At 39.3% G+C, this 26199-nt stretch overlaps 1 protein-coding gene across 5 annotated transcripts in view; it reads left to right on the forward strand.

Moving 5' to 3' along the window:
* LOC108033628 (rap1 GTPase-activating protein 1) overlaps positions 1-26199 on the forward strand; it is an 84370-nt gene that overhangs the window by 15647 nt on the left and 42524 nt on the right. Inside the window, exon 1 of one of the 5 annotated variants that reach the window (XM_017108032.3) lies at positions 21215-21401. The exons of the other annotated variants lie outside the window; for them this stretch is intronic. Coding sequence (XP_016963521.1) covers positions 21328-21401 — 74 coding nt within the window. The 5' untranslated portion in view covers positions 21215-21327. Of the gene's footprint in view, positions 1-21214; positions 21402-26199 lie in introns of those variants that run through there. 5 annotated transcript variants of the gene reach the window in all.

Raw genomic sequence — 26199 nt, forward strand, 5'->3', positions numbered from 1 at the left:
CTTGGCCGCCAGTCTGTCAGTCAAATGCGAAGCCAAATTGGAGTTCTGTGTTTCGGGTTCTATTCCATTCGGTATCGGGTTCTCTTCGCACATTTGAAAAGGCATTTCCAGGCTAATTTATATGCAAAGATTGCGCCAAATAACTGAACAAAAGCAACAAACATAACAACAACAATTATGTGGCCAGCTGACCAGGCCAAACCATTTATCACTTTCCAATTTTTTCAACATTTATTCGGTTTTATATTTCTGTGGGTATTTTTTTCTTGACTTCGCTTGGTGTTGTTTGTCTTTAATTTGGAAAGATAATTTGGCATGTCAGCGGCTTTAATGTTGTGGCACGAGATGTTATCTGTCTCTGTCTGACTTATCGCCCTGTGTTTTAGATACTTTTGTGGGTGGCTTTTGGCCAAGAATATTCACTACAGTGGAGACCAAGAATATTGGGTTGGATGAGCATCAGAAAATATAAGTAAAAGGAAAGGAACTTGAAAGAAACAGTTTGTTATTTTAAGTTACGTAAAGTTAATATTAATAATTTGTAACATAAAAATCTTTAAAATACTTAGAACATTAATATAAATAATTTATTTTTGAAGCAACAGTTGATCATAATTTAAATAGCTTGCATTTACATTTTAATTTGATCATTTTATAAAGATGTTGCTTTTGCACCCAATTAATGTATTTTGCAAGGAAGCTATGAAAACGAGGTCAGCAAATTAAAGGGATTACAGTGACTATCAGATAGGGAGGAGCAGAAAAAAGGACAGCAAGCGGAAAGGACTTGCACGTGACTTTTTCGCGACTTCATTTTACTTCACTTGAGGCCTACTGCGATTTAACTTCGGATTCAACTTCGTTATGCCAGAACACGAGGCCCCTGCCATATACGTGATTTTCACCCAAAAGCGTACAATTGGACTGAGTAAAAAATGGACAAGTACTGTGAATCTTGATAAAAAAACCGAAAGAGCAAAGCCCAAAAGACCCCTGAGGAAACGTCTAACGGAAAAAAAAAAACTTGTCATTGGGCCAAGTGGCAATCGGCAATGCCAAGTTCACGATAGCCGATTCAATTGCCATTTCATACATTTGGAGCTACGAACTTCGAACAGGAAACTAGTTTGGTCGGCAGAGATCAATTGAAGCTTTTGACTGTTCGGGCCCAAAATCGCTCTAAATTTTTTAATTTATTACCACGCTCTGACAGCTGACACATGAGTGGGAGGAGAGTTCAAAAGATGCTGACAACAATTAAATTAATGTCAAGGCAGCGAACGCCCCAAGGAAAATCAATAAGAAAAGAAACCAGAATGGGGCGAAAGGAAAGAACAACCTGAGGGAGAAATGCACAGGAGAAAATTATTATGATGTATAGACATAACTATAAGTTCTTAGTTTTGGCAGAAACTTACTGTGAGACTTTAAGATGTTCTGATTAAATATTTTAGCTTAACCATGTTAAGCTCTTAGTTTTTGAAGATTACTTTGACATTTACTTACAATTTTGAAATGCATTTTTAGTGATTTTTTTTAAGTGCAGGAAAATGGAATAGGGACCGAAGCATAGGCCCCTGGTGATTTTCCGTGCCGGTGAACCTGGCTGACTGACTTCGTCTGGGTGTTTGCTTTGATGCCTCGACTAATTGGGCAAAACTTCTGGCCAACGTTCCATTTCGGTTCTGCCTAAAAAGCTGAGATGTGTCCTCCTCTTTCACACCCACTAGCCCCATCTCTCTCTTTCTTGGCAGTTTGACGCTAATTTATGCCCACAAACCCTAGACAAACTGATGTAACTTTTGTTTTCTATTTACCATTTTTACTCACATACAAAAGTCACCTTTGTTTGTTATGCAAAAAGCAAGGAGTACACAAAATCAAACAGAAATCGCTTCTGTCTTTGTCTGAAACTGACTCACTTATGAGTTATGCATGAGGTTTTTATGGTTAAGTTCGCTGGGTTTGTGGAACAGCCCGCCAAACAAAGTATGTGCCATTTAGCTACCGTGAAAGATCATTTTTGGAAATTATCCAAATGGAAAAGAGGCTGTGAAGTGCTGAATATGAATAGGAATCTTGTTTAACCATGAATAGCAATGAATCTTCGGGTTGAGCAAATTCTTTGAATATTTATCTTTGCCAATATGTTGTTCAATCAAGCCAATTACTTTGAATATAAATGTTTACTATTTAAATGTGCCGGAAAGTAGCAAAGATCGTTGACATTAAAATATGTTTAAGACACTTCCGCCTTTCTCTGCCTTATGACATATTGGGGTCACTCATTTACTTAACAAATCCTAAGAAATTCCTTTGGAGTCTAGAAAATCTCCTTGAAATCCCATTTTAAACACAAGAAATATTCATGACCATTAAAAACGTAATCATGTAAATAAATCAAATGGTGTCTCGTAAAAGAGCAAACATAAAAAATGTGTGAGAAATCAGCCGAATCTGCTGCTCATCCAATTTCTACTAATGAAGTGAAAGAGCTGGGAGCAAAAAAAAAGAAACACTCCTCTGCCCGAGGCAATTTACTGCACTTGCTGAATTTTGTATCTTGTGGATACGCCGCTGCATCTGACGGATGCAAGTCAACGTCATCGCTCCTTCTTCACTGCTAACCCAATTACCAGGCAGCATAAACAAATTTCCTCTCGCTGCGCTATCTCTTACCCGATTTTATGGAGCTTTTGCCATGCCCCGCCTCGCAGACAAATTGCCAAGAAAAACACTTTGAACAACAAGTGTTGGCAATACCACTGCAAGGGGTCGAAGGGGCAGTGCTTCGGGGCAGGGGGCCCTGAAACAACCTAGAAGAAGCTGAAATCTCTATGAATTATTAATTGGAAATTGTAAACGGAGACAAAGGCGGCAGAGGGGGAGGAATGACAAAGTTATAAAAGTTAAAATCACTTGCACAAACTTTTACATTTTGCTGTGTCTTGTGGGCACAGCAAAACATTGTTGTTGATGGATGCAAATATCAAATTGATGCGACAGACAATTTTCATAAATGGGTGAAGCGACTCTTCCAAAAAAAAAGAGGAGAATAAACGACATCGAAAACTTTGACGAGCTCCCAAAACTCAAGTGGGAGTTGTCATTGAACCGCGCCTTGTTGTTATTTTCGTTGTTGCGTAGAGTGAATAATGGAAAAGTTCTCGGGGAGTGAAAAGTTTTTTATGATCCCCAAAGACAGGGGTATATTAACCATCTGCCTAAGTATTTTTGAAATATGTGCTTACTTATTCTAACATTTTTTTAAAATAATTTTTTTTAAAAATTCCTGTAAGTAAGTAAGCACTAAAAATTAAATAAAATAAAATGTTACAGGGTATACTACAGACCACACAACGTTCTTATGTTTTCATTTCTCCTTTCGAAATGAGGTTAAGCGCGACAACAGCTGAGCAAAGAATTTGAAAGATGTAAACCATTTCGGTGGCTTAAACTGATACTCGAAACTGAATAATTGTATTTTCCGGACAAGTAAATTACGTTTGCCAACAAAAAGTAGCAAACTTTTGCAGTATATATATTTGCAGATACTCGTAGCGATAGACAATGCATGTGTATCTCAGTCAGTGGGTCAAAAAAAATCCGCCACCGCCGCCACTTGGAGCGTTTTTGGCATGCTTTTGCAGCCAGTTGGCAGCGGACCAAAAATAGTTGGCTGGCATTTGATTGAGCTACCTCCAAGATACAGCCCCATCCAGATGCTCGAGCTCCGGCTACCGTGGACAAGACACTCGCGGCCAGGCGTTTAGGAATGCCCAACCGGTTTGCCTTTAATGCGCCATGTGTGTGGCTGCCAAATGAGCGACAGTTAAATTGATTAGCGAGCATTAGTTCAGGAATTAAATAAGGGGAATCGAACAAAAGAAAGTCATCGGCGGCCAAGTTCATTGTACAGGTGGGAAAAGAAGAGGGGCGGCCAGGGGGTGGCAGGTGGGCAAGATGAAGGTCACTACAACACATCACAACATTTCCATCAATGGAAAATTATGCAATTTATTCGATGCCAAAGAAAGAAGAAGCCTTTCTGTTGTCCATGGGAGTTGATCAATCGCTGGTATTAATACGTAACCCAGCGGTTCGATCATAATTTGTTAAAGACATCAGAGGAAATAAAATCATTGTTAATGGTTTCAGTGGGATTTAAATCCCACTGGCAATTTTGAGATGGGAGATGGGAATGGATGATAGCAGATATAATTTTTAAGATGATAATAATTTGGTTTCTAAAAATAGTTTAGGGTGAACTAAATTTCTTTTAATAGACACGAATTTTGTTTACTTCTGGGAGGTCTTTTTTATATAGAGGATTGGGATGTAGCCATTATTCTTGCTAATTTAAATATAATAATAAATATAATTTAAATGAATATAATAAAAAAGTAACTCCCTATTACTCCTGTCCACGTGTGGTATTAAATTTAGCCAAACTGGATAATGAAATCCACAAGTAATAGGTCTTAAATAACTATTTTTTCGGAATATATTATGTACATAGGATCTCCACCAATCGATTTGCTACAAATCGTTTTGTAACTGGCCAATTACCGAATCGTGCCCAACCACAATTTACACCTCTTTCATCGCTTAGAGGGGCAGCCCCTCGATAAAAGAAGGCGAAGGTGTTCCTCGATTTCTTGGCGTGCCACATGCAACCTCCCATAAAATACACAACTTTCGTTTTCGAAACCGAGCCAAGTAAAATGCAAAAAATCAGCTCAAGCCCAAGATTCTTTTTGTGGGCACAATTAAAAGCTCCTGCTCAAAGTGAAGCTAATTTTGGCCAGCTCTTGAGTTTGAGAGGCTTTTAATTGGAGAGACTAATTAACACGCAATTAAAATCGAAAAGTAATTCTGAATTCGTTTTGGCCGCAATTAAACGAAATATAAATGGGCTTTCAAATTCACTTTCGATTAAGGCTTGATGGGGTACTGTCGGCCTCCCCCTGGGCCCCCTGCCAAAACCCCCCGCCGCCACCCATGGGCCCAGGTTGTTGGCTAATTACGTGTCTGTTGCTGTCTCGTTCAATTTTCGTCTGGGGCAATTTTTGTTTTGCTGCATTCATTTGTCGGCCATAAAAGTCGCCGTCAAACACCAAAAAGTCGCGCGTTTCAAAGCTGTTTTACCATAATTTCAATTTTTATTTTTGCTCTACGTACAACGAGCATTTGGCTCCACCTTCTCCACGTATTCCAATCTAAAGGCATTCCACTTGTGCTACAGTCGGAATTCTTTAAATCGAATTTTCCTCTGGTTATAATCGAATTGGGTAAAATATTACAAGTCTGCAAAATTACACATATTTTCTTTTTCATGGAAATTTCCTCATATGGCCACGAAAGATTATGAGACATTTTTCCCACTAAAATATAGGTTTTTTTCTGAAAATTAAAAATAAATACAAGTTAACTCTAAATACAAAAATTTTAAATTATAATTATTATTATTTATTATTTAATGGTATTCAATTTTCCTTATGAGATGCTGAGATATTTAAATCATTTACTTAAGACTGTACTTTATTTTTTTCAAGACTTGGTTTTCCAATGTGGTCAGATGGGCGGAGAGGTGGTGTGGGCGTGTCCTCCGATTGTTGGAAGCAACAAGTAAATCGTATGCGCATTACAGATGACGTCAATCTAAATATATATAAATAAATACATGAAGATATTGAAAATTCAAATTGAACGAGTGCCGAGGGAGCTTTTCTAGATTATCCAAGAGCAAGTGTGAAGATTTGGTGTTGGGTTGAAGCGAGCCAAAAAAGAAGTGGGAAACTAGGGGGAGATGGTGCCTCATTTGGGAGATCAGCGCGTCATTTCGTATGCTATTATTGTATCGCCTGCGGTTGCATTTAAAATTCAAACGAGTCGCAGGAGGCGCCGAAAGCTCATCAGCAATTCAATTGCCCTCCGAATTGGGGGGCGAGGCCACGCCCCCTTCGCACACATTTCGTATGCTGCGATTATCGACCTGCGTTTTTCTTACCCCAGGGAGGCGTTCCTCCTCTTACAGCCCTTTTCCGTTTTTAAATCGATCTTTGGACAGATGCCGTAAAACTATCTGTCAGGGCCTCAAAAACTCTCTTGGGGTCTCCGCCTAATTGGGGCCTGTCGTACCCCCATCAGTATTCCAGCACCATTGTGTGGATGAGAGAAATATGTGTGCTTAAAGTTGTGCAATGACAACAATGTAGTCACAGAAACACTGCAGAAACTCCCAACAGTAAGCTGTTGTTATATAGTTAAAATATTAATAATATCCTAATACTTTTTATCTAAATCTAATATTTTCTGTGAGTAACAGGTTAAAAGTAAATAATTTTATATTGATAAATAGTTCAAAGTTACAACGTTAATAACATTAAAGCTTTAAATGAGTAGGTAATATGTTTTAAATATATGTTGCTTTACTCAAAGCCCGAGATAACGAAAAAACTGAAAGTTTTAAATACAGTCAGCGTCCCAAAAATGGTAGGCACCTCTTAACCTCTAAAATATTTATTTAAAGGTCACTCAACAAAGTGAGAAGCGAATAGAAAGGCTTTTAAGTGATACATTGCAAATGCCTGTGACAAAAACTTTTCTGCCCCAATGTTGCCAAAGTACTAAGCTCCCTTGCATTTTCTTCCTCAAATGTTCCACCCTTCCACACTCAACTCACAAATTTGTTGAGCTTTCCGCCGGTGCCGAAGTTATTACATAGATTTTGTAGCATTTTGTGCCCAAAATGTATGGCATCCACAGAGATACATGATATAGACTTTTGTCGACGACATATTTATGGCTCTCTGGTCGCCCTTACGCTACAAATTCCCCTCACTATTGCGGGTAAACTATTTATGGGGAGAACCAAGTTTGGCGGAAAAGGGGGCATAACTCCGAAAGTGCAACTATGAAATATTTTTTGGCAGAGCACATAAAAAAAGAAGGAAAACGGAGATTATTACATGATGGCAAAATATAATTTCCTCACTAGGAAAAAACTTTGCAGTTGTCTGGCGGCGGCTTCGGCGGTTGGGAAAATGCCTCAAGAATTATGAAAAATGTGTTGCAAAAAAAATAGAGAGCAAAGTTTTTCGGCCAGCAGGGAAAATCGCATGAAAATGGCGTGCGGCACGAAAATGTGAAAAACAAAAACCGTAAAATGGAAAGCAAAAATGTGGGAAAAGGCCGAAAAAAATGAAGCTGCTGCCTCGGGTTAAATTTGGCAGGCGAGACAACACTGCAAATTGTCTGACCAATGTGCCAAGCGGTGCGATGGGGAATACGGGGGCCTTTCGAGAGTGCAATAAACGCAGAAGTGTCTGAATGCCGGAACGCTGGGGCGAGCACTTTTGCCAGCCACTGTTTTGTGTGCTCCATTCCGCATTGTTTACTGGACGCTGTCTCACTCCTGTTTTATTTTACATATACTACATATTTCTATATTTCTTTTTAGAGTTTAAACATGCTATCTGGACGTTTTATACCCTCTTTGAGTGCATAAAGAGATAGATTTTCGCAAGTTCTGTAAACATGGTTTCTAGATTTAAATTAAGGAGGAGCCTGCTTTAAAAGCTTAAAGAAATCAATTTTTCGGGAAGGAACAAAATATTCCATTGAAACGAAACTTTTGGGTTTTATTGTAATATATTTCAACAGACTTCTCGAATTTTTTCAATTAAATGTATGGCATATTATGCCTGGTACAAGCATTTCGACGAGCCTTTTTTATTTCCATTTCATTTTTTGCTGAGCAAGCATTTAAAACAAAAACATTTATTATTTTTACTCGCTTTGGGCGAAATAAAATTCAATTTAAGTCAAAATGGATATTTTTTACATTTTTTTTACAATTATTAGAGGCTATTAGGCGACAGGCCAGAACAGAATGATTGAGGCCGAAAACGAACTGTTGCGTTATTTATGCGCATTTTTATGCGCATTTTGGCTTTGAATTTGTCAACTGCACACGCATCAGATGCGTGCGTGCAAAGGAGATCGGAGACAATTGCAAATTGCATTTTTCAATTGCATTTGCAATGCAATTTGCGAGGCACAAAAAAACCAATGTGAAAACCAATCGGATAAAGAACGGTTGGATGGAAACAATGCCGATGCAATTAAAAGCGTTTTTCAAAACAAACTCCCCATGGTGCTTTTTAGCCCTGGAGTGCCGAATGGGAGTGTTTAGCTCATATGTTGCCAACGGGAATATAAATAATTGGTAAAAAAAAACCACAATCTATTTGATAAACGTTCCCAAGGTGATTGTTGTCGGATAGTCGTCAGTTGAAGCCCAATTGTATCTTTAAAAAAAAAAATTTCACTATTTTAAGATTATTTTTAAAACTTACCCAGTTTATATGTAATATTAAATGAATATTCTTGTATGCTAAATTTTCATCAATTTAATAATATATGTTGAATTTAACCAGTTTTATTTTAAAAGTTTATTTGAGCATTTTTTTAAATAAAAGAAAGAATGAAATGGATTTTGCGTGTTTGACTTCTAAATAAAGGATTTTCTTGTAAAAACCCTATAGTTGAAATATTTTTAAAATATTTATTTATAGCTTTAAACTTTGAAAGTTGCTCTTGGCTGATACTATCTCCAGAGTCTCATTAACGAATAATTATTTTGCATTTATTTTCTGTATTTAACGGCATTTCACAAATGTCCTGAAATCTCAGTGACTTATGGCTAATTTGCATTTACATTTGCCCCCGTTTGACAACTTGGCTGTCGGCTCCCAGCGGATTTCAGCCACCTCCAAGCCCAAAGAGCCGACTCCAACTCCAACTCCCTTCCCCTCCATCTATAAGCTCTTAATGTGACAGACGGCCAATTTTTGTCGGCTTATTTATTTCCAAAGTGGGTCCGACTGGGCCAGCGGCGATTTTCACACTGATTAATGGGCACGTGTTTCACATGGCGTTGAGTGTTGTACAGGCCAGAGCGACCCGATGCAGATTGAAGCTATAGCCCCGGCTTTACCTAGTTAATATCTGGCCATAAATATGGCTGGCAGTGCAAGTGTTTGCCAATTAGCGAGCAAATTGCATACGACTGTGCAGGTCTGACGAAAAATCTCGCTGTTCAGTCCAGAAATGCGATGCATAAATTAGAGGGTGCATACGAACGGCCGTCGAATGAAATGAAGCCTAATGAAATGTTTGGGCTCAATTTGTGGGCACTTTCAATTGCGCTTTTATCGGGTGTTAAGTGCCTGTCTGGGTGGAAGTCATAAGGCAGGGTCTCACTGAAAGAGAAGAAAAATATATAAAAACACAGAGTTTATTTTGGTATTTTTAAATATTTCAAAGTACGATATTTGGCATTCCTAAACACGTTTTGAAATTCTTTTATAAAAGTATCAAATAATAAAAACACATTAAATATTGCTATAGCACTGCACATTTTCATTCATGCATGAAAATTCTTTACGCCAAAATAACCCACAAATTCATTTGGACCCTTCATCAACAATAAACTCGTGAACCCCACACAGTCATTGTTTATAAGCCCCACAGCACACAAATTTAGAGCAAATGTGTCTGTTAATTATATAAGCAACCCGCCACACTTATAAACAAACTCATGTATGTACGATAACCTCATGGATAAATAAACAGCAAAAATATTTGCACAAAATGAAAAATGTCATTTATGGCTGAGTAAATAATACACAAAATATTTTCGGGCATGCTAAAGCTAGCCGGAAAATGTACTGGTTTTTGTTTAGTTTTTGTTGGCTGTGCGGTTGGTCAGAAAGTTGAATAAATAAATTTAATTATATGCAAGCTACAACACGGCAATCAAGAACATCATAAAACTAATAAAAACAACAGCGATTTGCTGGCCACAACGTTTTAATAATTTAGGCGATAAATCTGTGAGCCCAGAAACTTTGAACATCGATCAGTTAGGAGGAGGTGGGGCGTTCGGCTCTTGGCCTGGGATTATGCCAAAGAGCCAGAAATTGAATTATGCCCAGACACACGCAGTCGAGAATATGACTCGTGGTCCGAGGGGAAATTATGTAGATGAAGGGGACTAGACAAAAAGGAGTGGGAAGTAGATAGATATAAAAAAAGTGCGTATAAAGGGAAAATAAAAAATGGGAAAGATTCAATTTGGAGAAAAGATCCTAAAGGTTTGTGGTACAAACCAGTTGCATCAGGTTTTTACTTTCCCTTTAAGAGACTAACATTTAAAGTTCACTTATGTTCATAACTATCTTTACAATATATATAACTTAAACAACGCCAAAAATTATTTCAGATTCCTTTATAGTTATTATAAACCTTAAATAAAAAAAATAAGTGTTAAAGTTTAAAAAGGTTTAGATTTACAAAATGGTTTATACTTTAAGACAAATTTTAGAGAAAATATTTATTTTTTGCATTTAACAATTTAAACAGGTGGTTCAATAAATTGTTTAAATGGCATTAAATGAAACCGACATCCACAAGTCAAAACGTATAAAAAATGCCTCCCTTATTTCGCTGCACACACAATTCTCTTTTTATTTCCACATGAATTGGATAATTTAATAGGTACAACACACAATTACTCGGGAATATTAAAACATTTGTAAACACTCGTTATTAGGTTTTACCAACGTACAGTTTTAATTTGAATTATATAATTGTTTAATGGGAAGCGGGAAGAGGTCATAAAACCGACACCGAAAACCGATGAAGATTACGGCTGTAAACAAAAATAAAAATGTAATTTGTCTAATTTCAGTTAATATGAAAAGTACAACTGAAATGCAGCCAGCCGCAAACGCAAAAGGGAAAAGACCTTAAAAGCGTGTAATTTAATTTAATGCAGTGGCAGTCGCAACAGCAAGAATTACAGAAAAAAACACAAGCCCAAAAGCAAAAACTAAATGTGGCGCGTGAATAAATGTGGAAAATGTTGCAACATTTCGACCATTTTGGCTCAAATGCGATACATGCGATGCAATCGCCGCCAAATCGCTCAACCGAGTGGTTGGAATGGTGGGGTGGAGGGTGTGCATTTAACTTATATCACCGACAACAAAACAAAAATTTGTTACTGCTAATAAAGTTGTTGGTAACAGCAACAAAGTGGCTCCAAAAATTGTTGTGTTGCCAAAAATCAACTGAGCAGCGCCGAAAAGACAACAATAACGTATTGCTTAACACAAAATGAAAACAAAGCAAGGCACTGAAGAAACTGCCGGCAAATAAAAGAAAATTAATAGGCGTCTTTGACTGCTTCATTGTTTACTTTTATTTTTTTATTTTTTCTTGCTGCTCTGGCGCTCTTGGCCAACAATCGGAAGTGCAAAATTAAAGCCCAGACGAAAAGCGGCTAAGAAGTGGCCGAGAGGCAGACAAACAAAGGAAGTTGGAGCGGTGGAACGGAAGTAATAGGCAAAACGGGAGTGATGGGGAGAGGAAGTGTGTTTAGTCGGACTGAAGTCTGACCCCAAGTTTGAACCCTTAGAAGTTCACTTCGTAATTAGTTTCCCCCGCAAAAGTTTCTTTTCCAAATGTCAACTATTCTAATGAAATTCTTAAGGTTTCATGACTGTAAAGTTATTGTTAAAAAAAAGTAACCTTTGCTATTAGCTTCCATTTTTAAACAACCAATTTGTATAATTTTACTCATTAAATCTCTTGTTAAGAAATTCACCCTAATTAATTATATTTTTCTTTATTTTCTTTCAGGTAAGCAACTGATTTAAATTCCCGGAACCCGAGTTTAAGCTTAACTCTTTATTGCTATGGAGATTCAGCTGTGTGTAATAAGTTTCCACCGAAAGCCAATAATTTTCCATTGAACAAATAATAACTAGCTGTAACGTCTTGTTTCTCGCCCCAAACCATCCGTTCCCACAAAACTATATCGAACTCGGAAAGCATCAAGCGAAACACTCTCGAATCACGGCGACAGCTTCCGTAATTCAATAAATATTTTATTGTATTCAATATTTGGTCGCTGATGTGCAGTGTTCAGTCAGCGGTGACGTAGTGACTTAGGGCATATTAGCTATAGTCAGTCATTTGGATAAGTATGACATAGTTCCATTAAAAATGTAATTATAATATTGAATTCAATTATAAAATAAGTATAACTTTTTTTCATGCCGAGGAACATCTTACTAGCTACCTTTGTTGAGAATCGCATAGAAGGGTGATGTCGATCCATGGAATTGATTGCACCCCGACCGTTTTTAAAAGGGCTTGCTTTTAACAGTTTAAATAATTTAAACATTAACTAAAGTAAAATTGATAAATTCGAATACTTTCAAAGCAATCTTCTCTAAGGCTCTGAATAATAAATCTTACTATGGAAAGCGTATTTTGAATTTCTCCAAAACTTTTCCAAATCCATCTCATTTTTGCCGCTGGCAGCTCGCACTGTCTCGCATTCCTTCACACTTCTCCGAATATTATTTATGTTGTTGACAGGCGGCAAACGATGAAGCTGGGACCAAAAACCGAAACATAAAACCGCCCACTGTCAAACGGCGGCAGCCAGATAACGGGACATTGTGCGAATTGCGAACTGCAAACTGCAAAACTGCCACAGGCACTTGCTCTGTGACGGAAAGAGATGGCACGCCCCCAAACCATTGCCTCTGCCCATCTCCCTCTGGCTGGGATCTCTTCCTCGACGGTTCGAAGTTGCAATATTGCGAGCACTTTATTGATAAATGTGGTAATGTGGCAAAGATGCTGCGTGCCGCAGATATATATTTATGAAAAAGAAGGCAAAGGTGGAAAGAGATGGGCACAGGCAGATAGAAAGAGGTGGATGTATAGAATGCCACAGAGCAATATCAAGTGGTTCGCACAAGTGTTGTGGGCTTGCCTGTCAGACAGGCGACAACAAATAATACAAGAAATATATTCAGGACGATGGAAAACTTTTGTTGCCGTCGAAAAAGCAAAAAAGATTCCCGATAAAACGTGAGAAACTTGTCGCCAACCAGGCCTTTTGATAAGAACGTCGTGGCAGTGGGAATGGGATCTTGAATTGCAATATGTGTATATTGCACGACGTACGAGTATATTTTATCGCCTCCAGTGAACCCTTGCCTGGTCGGTCATGCGATTTTCCCTTCAAAAAGGGCGATGTTTCATGGCCTCCTGGGAAGGGATCTTTGAAGCCGGAGCTCTGTAGAGCCTAAAGATTGAACGGGAGTTCAGAGAACCCTACTATTTTCGCAAATAAATCTTGGGAATTCATGGCCGTTTCTTGTAACCATTAGTCCAATGCCAATTTTTTCAAGGCAAATATCGTTAACCAATTACCTTTAATTAGTTTGGCTTAAGCTACATTTACATATTTTTTCGTTTTACTGAAGCCTTCACAAATTGTTTGACCTAAATGTAAAGTACTTCATTATAATGCTAAATTAAGGCTGTCTTTTAAGGCTCATCCCTTTTTTAACTGTTTTAGCTTAGCCAATTAAAAACAATTAGGTCTTGTAATAAATTTAAACTAGGTCAGAATTTTGCTGAGAGAATTTCAAACCGAGTTATTGCAAAAGGCCAGCCTAACTTTCCTTTACTCTTTTTATCTTCTTTCCCCTGCAACCTTTCCTCTTTTCTAATTACAATGTTGCGCAGAGAGTTGAATGAAATGGCCTTTTCCATATGCCCAGGGGGCGATAAATATTGCAATAAAATAAATTGAAGTTTAATTAAAATGGGCAGACCACCGTTCATGTTTTTCCCCACCACCTGACAGGCTCCCACGCAGAAACTAGGATATCTGGCCGAAGTAAGGAATGCGTAATAGCCGAAATGAGAAATGACCAGTCAAAATGGAATGACAAGGCGAAAAGTCGGTGCAGAAAGAGATGAGGAGCAACTGACCCCGGGGGGTCAACCAAATGAAGAAAAACTCGAGGAGGGAAAACTCCTCAGAGCCTGGAACTTTTTCCTCTTGGGCACAGGTGTGCCCAAGGCAAACGCTTTTCATGTTGCGAAGGCGGAAAAGACAACAACATTTCCATAAAATTCGCACAAATTGAAGTCTATTTTCGGATGCAGGAGGCAGAAGAGAAAATAAAGAAAATCCTGTGTGTCTCTGACAGAGCAAATAATATGAATAATATCCCCCATGAAAACATGGCAATCAAATTACGGGAGAAGCACGCACTTAAAACTCATTAATATTTAAGCCTAACTCAATCAATTTGCGAGAGTGAAATGTAGGCTATAAACTGAATTCTCATCTACGGTGTGCGGCATAAGCAATTTTAATTAGTAGTGACCAAGTGGCACTCAAGTGACACCTGAAGAGCTGCTCCAAATGGAACACTCCCATTTCTCAGACACCTTTTGAGGCCACCGGAGTGGAAGAGACATAAAAACCAGCCACAAAAGGTGGCTTTAATAATGAACCAAGGAGCACGGCCATAAAACGCAGCCTAAATGGGATCTGCTATGCAAAAAAAAAGAAGAACATGAGGAGGAGGTGTAGGATTCAGCCATTCATTGAAATTAATTAAAATATTTTTGTTTGCCATCAATTATTGCAATTTTACCGCCGCTAACGAGCCAAAATGTCAGGCAATTACGATTCAGCCTGTGACAAGGCCCAAATAAAAGGGCGGCGGCGGGGGCGTGGCTAGCGTGTGTGGTCGCCATGTGGAATCCGCTGAAAGGGACAGTGCATTTTTACACCTGACCCCTGGCATGAGTTGGGCAAATTAAAAACACATTTTGTGACACGTTCCCCAATGTGTTTCTGGTTCTGTTCCCATTTCGGTTCTGTTTTTTTATTGGAAAATGGTTAGCACATGTTCGATGGTGTCAAAGATAAAACCTACCGGTCACGGCTCATTAGGGAATACGAAAAATAAATTATCATAAAAACAGAAGAGGAAAATTCAGCACAAAACATACATACATACATACATTACTTTAAAAACCCACCAAGACTCCGAATAACCTACAATGAAATTTTATGGAAGTATTTCAACACCTTTTTTGAAGAAATTAATCCTAACAATTGTATTCTAGACCAACTTTTCATTAGTAGCCATCTTAAAGATAAACCATCTGCCTCTGCCAAACTCGTTGCATTTCCTTCTCCGGAAACTTTTCCGTTTTGCCCTTGGCTGAACTCGTTTTCCCTCAACCATTTTTTCTCACAGAATATTGCTAATATAATTTCATTATTGGCTTTCCTGCCAGCCAGTTGAAAGTCCAAGAGCCAAACTCTCCCAGCATCATTCGGAATACATTCTGAAGAAGCTTTTCCACTTGTGACTTTTGACTGTTGGATGGATGACTTTTTGGGGGATTGGGAAAGTGCAGGAGACCCATTCAGCTCTATAAATAGCTTAAGCCCCGCAAACTTTCTGGGGGAAACTTTTTGCTATTCAGCATATATAGTCGGTGCAGAGCAATTAAATTGGAAAGGCCAATGGATGGGGAGGGAAACAGCAGGACAGGAGCTCACTTAATTGAAAAAATTAACTCCGGACAACAGGCAAGTACAAATAGGCAAGCGAAAGCGAGACAGAGGTGCCTTGAAATTGGCTTTAAAGGCGTGTGACAGCAAATTTGCATTGCCCTCGCACATATAAACACTCGCAGGACATTCGCACAGGGCGCACCAAACAGCCAGGACACCCAGATCTAAAAACGTCCGACGATGAGTTTGTCAACGTTGATGAAATAATGTACTGTCTGTCTCCTGTACAATACCCTAGATTCTAAGGGAACACCTAACAATTTTTAAATAACTATTCGATTTTAATCCCTGCCAATTTGAGATATATCAGAATTATTTGTAATATTCTCAATTATCAAAATAATTGGCTACCGCAAAAAATAGGGATACCTTTGAACCCTTTAACTAGAAAAGGTTCCTAACTCTTGTTAGAGTATTAGAACTTCGTTAATACTGAGAAAACTTAAACTTTCCCTGCTAAACAGCCTGTCTGCGTACTTGTAAGGACTCTCTATGGTATATTTCTTCTTAAATCCCACCCTTTCCCCCCTTTCTACCAGAGTGTTCACAATACATTGTAGGGACACTGCACTGTTTATGTGCACGAGAGAGTTCCCTCTGTGTGTTCACTGTCTGCGATTTGCTCCGGGGCCCGCATGTTGAATTTTTACTCCTCTTAAGCACAGCGTTTTGGCTCTTTAACCCCTCAACTCTGCGACCTCTCTGGCCTTTATTGGATTCTCATTTTTCAATGCTATCTGAGAGATGCGATCGAAACCAGTTTGCCCGACATTCGATGCCCGAATATGCAAATTTCACCAGCAAATTAGTTTATCCGAAAACTGTTGAAATTTGCCGAATGATTGCCTGAGTTTCCTGATGCAGAACCCAAACATTATGCATTCCAATTATGCAAGAACTCAGCCTTTCTGAATTGTTGAGCCAACAAGGAGAGTCTTTGCCAGCAGGACTCGCCCACTGTGTTTCCTTTGGCTGAAAAGTCTGCCGTGCACTAAGAGAAAAGAAACCCTCAATGAGAATGCTTATAAACCCGAAGCTGCTGAAGAGGCTGCAGGTTGGCAGGAGGCTGCTTAAATTTCATTAAATGAGGAAATTCTAGGGGTGAATTATAGAGAAGTAGAGTGGGATTGGTAGTCGTGTGAACCTGTTCAAGTGCTTCGCTTGTTGTTAAGGTAGCCATATCGAGGGATCTGTCATAGAAGATAAAATACCCTGGTTCTATTTATAAATAAATGTTAGATTGATGCTTGTACTTCAAAGGTGAATATAAAATTCATTTGAACTTATACTAAGTTTTAACTAAGTTTACATTGATCCATATATATGTACTTCATTTTCTTCTTTTATAGCTAGTTACTTTCTTTAAACCCCATGACACTGGTGCGTACACGAATATATCCTCCTCTTCTGGCAGTAAAACGCATTTATAACCTCCTGATGGCTCACGAAACTCCTCGCTGGCAAAGTTGATATAATATCCTTTAGCCCGAGGAGTGCACAAAAAGCGCTGACTATTATACCAGCAACAGCAACAAATACGACAGCGACGATGACGTTTTAATTATGTGTGCCCAGAGGAAAGCGGAAAAGCGGGGGTTGATTTAGGGGGAAAAGCCGAGACACTCGCGAGACAGTTTCAGCAGCATTTTGCATTTCGCAGCTCCTGAACTCAGGACGAGGCTCAACTCGGTTTGTTAATTTGCAAAAGGGTTGGGGAAATGTGGGGGAAAATGGGAGGCGACAAGGGTAAAGGGAAAAGAGCGGGGCAACAGGGGATTGAAAAGTGAATTCAAAACGGAAACATTGCAAAAATGCGCCAATGCAGCAAGTGCTCAACTTAAGGGCGTTAGGAAAATGTTGGGTTGAATCTATATTTACCTACACTAAGCCAAAATTAGTATTAGAAATTGAGTTAAAGTGCGTATCATGCATTTAACCTTTTTCTTTATTTTAAAATGGCTTTTACAGTGGCCTTTTGGGATTTTTGCTAAAATCGGTATGCTACAGCTTTTTTCCGAGCATTTGCAGCAATTTAACAAGCGTAACAAAAACATGCAAATCTACAAACCTAACTACATGGATATCTGCATACAGCACACCCAAAAGCAAATAAATAAGCCCGCAAATAAAATAAAATTTAATAGGGGATGTGGAAGTCTAAGAAAATATAAGTAAATTGTATTCCTATATTAAAATATTTCCAAAAAAAAAAATTTTTTTAAATATCTTAAAAATATAATTTTTTTGCACCTAACCAGTTTTTTGTACAATTAAGGCATACCATAACAAACAAGAATATTATTATTAACATTTTTATGCCTTTTTGATACTATAATATCAAATATTTATTTCATCATACTTATTATTATAATCGTTATAGCTTAACGATTACCCTGTAAGCTTGAATTTTAGCAGATTTCAAATTAAAATTTTCGAAATTCGGATTTAACATACCATCATAATTTTGCCCTCAACTGTGGATACACGCGTATACAATCAGCAGTAGAAATGTTTCCAAAGGGTGTCGTTGTCGCTCCCGTTTTGTGGCTGTTTCTCTTCCTCCCCCCTGAGTGGCCTTTGTGGGTGGCGAAGGGGTGGTGATAGGGGTGGTAGAGGGGCTGTTAGGGGACAGCCTTCCCAAGCAATTCCCATTCGAGTGAGGCCTCCACAACATGGGTTAATGTACTTTGCTGCAGCGGCGTCTGCTTGACTGACAGCCTCCCTTAACAGCCTCTTTTCTGCACCACCCCCTTTCCCACACTCCACCCCCACCCGCCGCAAAGTCCAACTGTATGGGAAAAAATACACAGAGCCGTTGGACATTTCTAACATTTAATTTCGTTCTGTAATTGCGGAAATTTTCATTGAAATGAATTAGCTTTTGCGTTTTTTACCCGGTGAATTTGCTTTCTTTTTGTAAATGGGGCGCGCAAAGCTAGTTAGTCATGGGTTAACGTCTGCTATCAATGTCATGGTCGAATGGGGCCGGACTTACAGGAACAATGAATATTTGATCAGTTGATGGGATGAGCCCCAGGAAAATGTCATGAATTTGCAACACGAATTTTGTATTTTTGTTTCTTAATTAAAGTGTCTCACTTCACTCTTACAAAAGTATAATTATTCAGTTCCTAAGTTAAAAGAGGTCTTAAATGGCTTAGTAACATAATAAATATAAGGTAATATTTGGTTTAACAAAAATTTAAAATTATCCCCAAAATTAGGTAAACTGAACTTCAATAAAATAGTATCATTTTTTATTATATCACATTATAAACCCACAAAATTACTGTACAAAACCGACGTACAAAAAAATCTGTTCATTGTTCTTCAGAAACCCAAGTTACCACCTCCTTCACAACTATAAAATCTATATCCTAATTTTATGCAGACAATCCGATGTACCCTAACAATTTTATAGTTTATTTTTGTTCAATTTTCTATGGTTTGTTTCTGTCAATTGCCGCACATAAAAATTCATAAAATTATGTAAATTTTCACTGGAAATTCAGATTTTCGACCAGAAAAAAATTAATACAAATCAACTCTACCAATTGAGCGAACAAATCATAATGAACGAGAATGAGGAGTACAAAATTTTGGACCAGAAATTATAAATTCAAACTAAAAAAGGGATTTTTTGTACTCACCCCTAAAAGTGCTTTTTATGTAGGGTTGTAGGGTGAGGTGCGACCCCTTTCATTTCCCTATGCCCCGTTTTTTCACGTTTTGGGGTGGGAAACGCGTGCGCAGGCGCCTTTGACACCTGAGAAGACAATTAGAATAAAATAACACAGAAAGAGAGGGCCAAGAGAACCTCACTTTCAAGTGAGCTGCAAATTAAAAAATCATAAAAAAGCCAAGAAAAAAACTCACTCGAAGAGCGAAAAAAATCTGGGTGGAGTGCGTCGTCGACTGGCGACAAATTTGCATATTTAAAAAAAAAGGAAAATGAATAAGAAAAATAAACTAGCCGAGAAGAAGCGGCGGCAGAAAGTGAAGTTAACGAGGGGAGGAAGCCCAGAAGACGCTGATTATCATGATTATGTATGCAAACTCGCACACGGCAGAAGAAACAAACGCGGGACAGGTCGAAAGACAATAGAATTATGAGGTGTTGAGCGTTGAGTGACTAGCGGAACGACCATTAAAACCTCAGTCGGGGCAACAAGCAGGGAAAACAGGGATGGACGTATGGAAAGATAGGCACAGGCCCCAGAAACAATGGATAGAAAGTTATGGCCAACATTGGAAACTGAAGATGAGGCGAAGAAGAGTTGCACTCCAGAAGGAAAGAAAAAACAGAAAAGGAAAACTAAACGAAAACACGGTTAATAAAGCGTTTCGAATGGGAACAGATCCCAAATGGGTTCAGGTAAAATACTGGAGATAGAGAGTAACACCAGAGGAAGTGGAAATGGAAGTGATGTGAAATCGAATTGAATTTTAATGATAAGGTTGGGGAGTTACTTATTAGTCCGATCGCAAGCATTAGGTCAGCTGTTGTTCGGGGCAACGTTGGGTGTGGACTGTTGAGGCAACAGATGAGCAGGTCGAAAAGTAGGAGCTATTAGGTATTAATGGGGTAGGACATCGCAAGGTAATTGAGGAGACATAGATGGTAACAAATTTATAAAATAAGATGTAATGAAACAATATTCCATTTTGAAGTGTTCTAAGCCCATTTGAGCATTCTAAATAATATAATGATAAAAAAAAGTCAAAACTGAAATGGTATTTAACTTCATGTAATCCAAAATCAGCCTTGTCCATATTATGTTGGTCTCTGCGACAATGTAGTCTCTACTTCCTCATGTTTGCAATCCGTTCATCCGACATCACTCCCCTTCCCACCAACATCTCCGTAATTCTGATATCTGATCCGTCAGTTCAGTGAGCCTGCGCCCAGTTCAGGTGTTAATGACTTATTCTCGACTGCGCAGAAAAAGAGGTGGACAGTCCTATTGTCTTGCGTGCTTTGCATGTGCGACCAACTTGGGTTGGAAATTGTAGAAGAGAACTCCCCGAACGGAATTCATAGGCCTATTGTTCAGAGCTGGAAATGGACAGGGGCCAACCCCAAAACGAAAATAAACCGAGCCTTTTGTGACACGCTCGTATCCGGTACCGGTATCGAGTGATGCCTTATGAGCAAGTTCAAGTTCGAGTTCGAGTTGAAACCCGGCTTGCAACTCCAACACCGAACAGTGGGCAACGGATCCGCCTTAAGACTAATAGAAAACCTTTATTCTATAGTGATTCTTTAACCAATTTATCAAACAGATATGCAATTTTTACATTTTTATAATTATCTTTTATGGTATAATGCTTACATTTTCAAGACAAAATGTTGGTGATCGAACATTTGTTTCTTGCCAGCCCACTGTGCAGCGCACCGATCGAACATGCTTCGGAGCGGGGGTTGAAAAACTACATCTACAACTCCGCAGACCTTTTTCCAGCGCACACAGAATTCAGTTTAACGATATTCTTCGTGCGGTTAGGTTGTACAAAATCGGGTTCCGCATCGACTCAGTGGGTCAAGTTCGCTGCAATAAATACGAAAACGAAATAAACTGCGAAACGAAAAGAGCGAATGTATCTCAAAGATACCAAACAAGAACTGGGGAAATTTACAAGCTTAGTTGCTCATACTTAGTGTTAACTTTACTGTGCAATATCTATGGATAAGTGCTAGCCCAATCAAACAGAAAAATCAAGAACTACCTGCTCTGTAACAGAAAAGAGCAAATCTTGACCTAAGAAAACAATAAAGAAAAGTGAACTATACCTGACCAAGGGAAGAGTGCATTTCTACCTGTTCGAAAATCTCAAAACTGATCTCAAACAAAATGAAATACTTGACGCATACACACAAGGAGTCCTACACACTGGTGGCACGCAAACGCTACATGAAAAATCTGCTGTATGTATACATTTTGAAATAAGATTCAAGAATTTAGGCAACAGAAACAATTAAATGTTTCAGACATTGATTGCCTTTCTTGCAATTGATGGTCGCCTTCGTTTACCAAACAAACCCCATTTATTACGTTTGCGTATCTAGGCATAAATGTCATGTAAGCAAATATTGACAAAAGTCCCCCTATCTCTTATTATGTCTCTTTATGTCGCCCCGTGACATATGCAAAAATTATGCAAATTATTTGATTTGCCATTTGAATTCGGAATGGGCCTTAATTAGCCCCGTCTGCCTGCCAATATGCACTCGACAGGATTCCGATTCGGATTGCGATTGGGAGTGCGCTCTAAATAGGCATAATGCATAAAATATGCAAATATCCCCTATACCTATTCCTTTATTTTTGCAAACCGTCAAATGTCATTTGTTTCTGGGGTTTGTTTGCTCGGCGTGAAAAACAAACCGCAAAAATCGCGAATGAGTTATGGATTATCGGGATCTTACATAAGGGATATCGAAGACCCTGTTTCCCGAAAACCTTAAGGCCAAGGAAAACCTTTTTGTCAGCTCCTTGGGCTGCTTTGTTAATTAAATTTATGATTAATGAGCGATAGTGCTGATGATGATGATGATGGCTTTCCCAATTCCTTGCCCTAACAGCTGTGAGAGGGGTAACTACAAACAAAAAGCAGGGAAACGTGTAAGGTGATATGGCCTAACCCTTTTGCGTTTTTTTTTTCGCACCCTCGTTAGGCGTTCTTTTTGCGGATTTATTTTTTGCAAGTCAGCTAAGTCAACAGAGGAACTCGTGTGACTATCAATTGGCTGCGATCGGATGAAAAATCTAAAAATAAGAAGAAACCGTTAAGCCAATCCCACACATGCATATCCGTCTGGCCAAAATGGGAATCCCCTCGGGCGTCCGAGATCTCGCCGTGGAGTGGAGTGGAGTTCAAAAAGTGCGCAGACGTGCAATCATAATTTGCCCAGCTCCAGCCGACTCCTAATTTGTATTTTTGTGCCCGCACCCAGACAACTGCTTCCGGGGCGGGGGATGCGGGGTCAGGTTAACCCACTGCTTGTAAATGGTCAAAAGACATGCGAGCAACAGCAGCCAACATAATTAGAAGTCTGCAGTTGTGGAGGAAGTTGCATTAGCAGGCAATCAAAATAATTCGAGGCGTTTTATTAGCGGTCGAGTGTGGAAAAACGCGCATGAATCGCTGGCGGGAAGAACCACAAGCGTTTTTCTTGTTTACTCGTACAGATTTATTTTTTATTATTTTATTTTATTTTATAAAAACCCACTGTAAATGCAAATTCAGTTAAATACTCAAACTTGTTCGTGCAGAAACTTGACTTAATAAAAATTGGGCCACATAAAACGCGCACATGTCGCTTGGAAACCACTAGAAATTTTCTGTTGCATGCGCAAGTCATTAGATATTGCTTTGGGTTCTATGGCAATAAGCTCGTTAGGAACTTAATAAAAATAAGCCCGCAATATGGCACAGCCAACCTAAGTAGGAGCCATAATAAGAATATATTGCCTCGTCGAAAACGCGCGCGAGTCGCTGGCGGTTTTAAGCGCGCTTCCAGCGCGCGTTTTATCCCCGAGTGCGGTAATAATCACCCGTCGACGTTTAACCCACTAACACGGACTTGCCACACAGCGGCAATTAAGCATTTAATTTAATCAGCCCAATACGGCCATCCATCAATCGCGCCTTGCCGCCAATCCGGCAATCCCTCAATGTCGCATCTTTGTCAGATTTTAGATTTCAGATTTTCGGCTGTGGCGGAAATGCGTTGCAAATTTCCAGCGGGGCGATTACAATGGATAATGCTTACTTTTAGCTGGGCCAACATGAGGCAATCCCGCCACGACAACCCACATATTTCCAGCCGCTTGGCAATAATTGGAAATTAACGACACCCCGAGGCGAAGATTTGACACCAGAGATTGCAAGTTGCGACCTTCTTGCCGTCGCCCACATAGCATTTCGGGGGAGCTGTATGCCAACCCATTAGCCAAAGTTAGAAAGCCACAGAGCTATGACTAAGGTGTGCGAACACGACACCTGGCCAAAGGGAAAAGCGCGCCAAAAATTTTGGTCAACGATTTTCGGTGAGGTGACAAAATGGGGATGTATGGTAAGTAGGGAGCTAAACATCGGCACGTGCATTATGGAGAAGCGCGTGCCTTGTCTGCATTAATTCCACGCCAAGGAACTCAGCTACACTGGAAGAAATTATTACATTTAATTTTAATTAGTTATAGATTTAAGGGACGTTTGAGAGGCTTAAAGAAGGAAAATTCACTTAAGACCAATATTTGATTTCTTCGCGTTTTCATTTCTTAAGAGAAAATATTTCATACAATTTTTTAGCTAGGAAATTAGTTTAAGTTAGTTTATTTTTTGACTTCATTAGTATTTCCTACCAGTGCAGAGATAAAGGGAAGAAGGCCAAGTCAAAAACAGAGCCTTCCGTGGCCTTATAAATAGCCATGCTAACTGACTGACTGACGCGCTTCATTAATATGCAAAGTGGCTCAGCTGGAATCGACCCGCCCCGGAGCAGGCCCCCTCTTGCCGTCCACTAACCCACCTGTAAGAGGCATTAAAAGTATCAGCGTTTAAACGGTTATTACCAGCATTTTCATGCTGCATTTGCACTGCCCGAAACGGGCGGAAAACATGGCCAACAACAGGTTGTTCTGAACCCCCTTTTCTGTAGCTCCCCAAACGACGGCAATCGCGTGTCAAATTGAACTTGGTTGGAGGAACCGAGTGGGGGATCGAGGAGACTCGTTTGGGGAAAGGTGGCCAGAATAAATGGGTTGTTGACGTTGCCCGAGTCGCCTTTTTCGAATATTTACATGAATATGTTCTGCATATTTATCAAGACTTCAGAGGAAAGCTAATTATGCAATGGTTTTGTTGGCAGAGGGGGAAGTCAACATGGTTTCTTTTAATTAAAATACTTTGCTAGGTCTCTTAAAGGAAATATCTAAAATAGTTTTCAAATCAGTGAGCTTCTGGAAACAATTTATAACTTAATTTCTGTGTTTATTTTCCATCATGACCCCTAACATGTCCCAGTTATAAGATGCAGAGGTTGCAGTTACAATTGAACCCCCTGCTAATTCTTTCATAGGTCACTTCCAGCTATCCCATTTGAAACTCATCCCAAGAGAAACATTGAACTGTACCGTAATGATCGTTTTACTGCCCAGAATCCTTGGCCTACAATTCACCTCAGAAACCCTTTTTCTCCTTTTTCCTCTCCCTTCAAAACCTGACGGCAATTTGGGTCTACTTAGTGCCCTAATCGCAATTTAAAATTTAAAGGGATTCTGGGAAAATCCTTTCCGCTGACCACACACAGCTGCTCCTGGAAATTTTCTAATAAATATTCCTTATCCTTGGCTACACTTTCACTTTTAACTTTCTTTTCTGCGATCGAGCGGCAATAAATTTTTTTCCAAGGCGCCGGAGGAAACTTTTCCGGCAAATTTGTGGCTAATTTATGAGACCAGCTCGGTGTGAAGAAGTGGAAAAGGGAAATGAGCTGAATTCAGAAAGGTCTGGCTGTACCAGGATAAGAAAGGGATATCATCTTTATAGGAGTCTTCGAGTGTCTGGAACGTGTTGCATTTATGAGGTTGAACGGAAGAGGAAACGGGTTCTTTTTTATGGGTGAGCCTTGCACAACCCCTTCTATCGGGATTTTAACTCTTCCAACAGACAAAAGGAAACTGGGCAGAGGCAAGTTTTCCACCCGGCAGCGGAAATGAGAAAAACTTGCGCGAATCCTTTTCGCTCGGATCTCAGCGGCTGTCTTGGAACTAATTTTAATGACAATTCACGAGGCGCGGAAGTCGCGACTCTCGGGAAAATGTGAAAATGAGCGGGGGGAGGAACCGCTGGCCAGGCGAAGAAAGCGGGGTGTGGCCATCCCTGAAAATGCAGATTTTCCATTTCCCTAAATCCTTACCACGTCCACCATTCATTTCCGTGGCTATTTTCTCAGCGGTTACTTCGCAATGTTCGGCAGCCATTAATCATAAATGCGAAAAGCCGTTTACCATGGAGAATCAGGAACTTAAAACTTTACTATTGTAAAATAAAATGTTGTACCAGGGATTATGTATAAAATGCATCCTTAATATTTAATACCTTTTGAGTTTTACCTCAATGCTTAAAAAATATTTACTGTTACTTAAATTCGATTTTAAAATCCACTTCTTCATTACTTTTCTGAGCTTTAAAATATTTGCTTAGAAAATACTTCTGGTTATTTGAGTGAAAATAATAATCTTCCTGTTAGAGCTTTAATAAAAGTTCTTAAAAGATATCAGTTTTATTTTTACGATGCTTTCCAGTTATTTATAAACTCTTAGAAGTTTTTACCCTTTTAATGCACGCATTATATGGTAATTCGCAGCCCATTTTCACTTGCTTTTCAGAGAAATCTACAAGGGAACAGGATATTTCGGGATAGTATTAATTGCAGGGTGCTGCCCTTTTCTCCCCTGACCAGTACATCGACCCCTTAAAGGACCTAACTTTGACTTTTTGGTGCCATGCGAGTATCCTTTGACATGTCGCCTGTCCGCTTATCGGAGCGAGTGCATCGCTCCCTGTCTTTCTCCGTTTCTCCCTTTCCCCCGGCCATTTCCCCGCTTTTCTCCAACTGCGATGCTATCTGTGAGTGCTCTAGTTTCCAGTTTGCCTGACCCATTATTAGCTGTGAAATGCATGAGTGTCCCGGTGTGTGTGTGTGTGGGGTTTTGTCC

The sequence above is a fragment of the Drosophila biarmipes genome, chromosome 2L (genome assembly GCF_025231255.1).
Source record: "Drosophila biarmipes strain raj3 chromosome 2L, RU_DBia_V1.1, whole genome shotgun sequence".
Lineage (NCBI taxonomy): Eukaryota > Metazoa > Arthropoda > Insecta > Diptera > Drosophilidae > Drosophila > Drosophila biarmipes.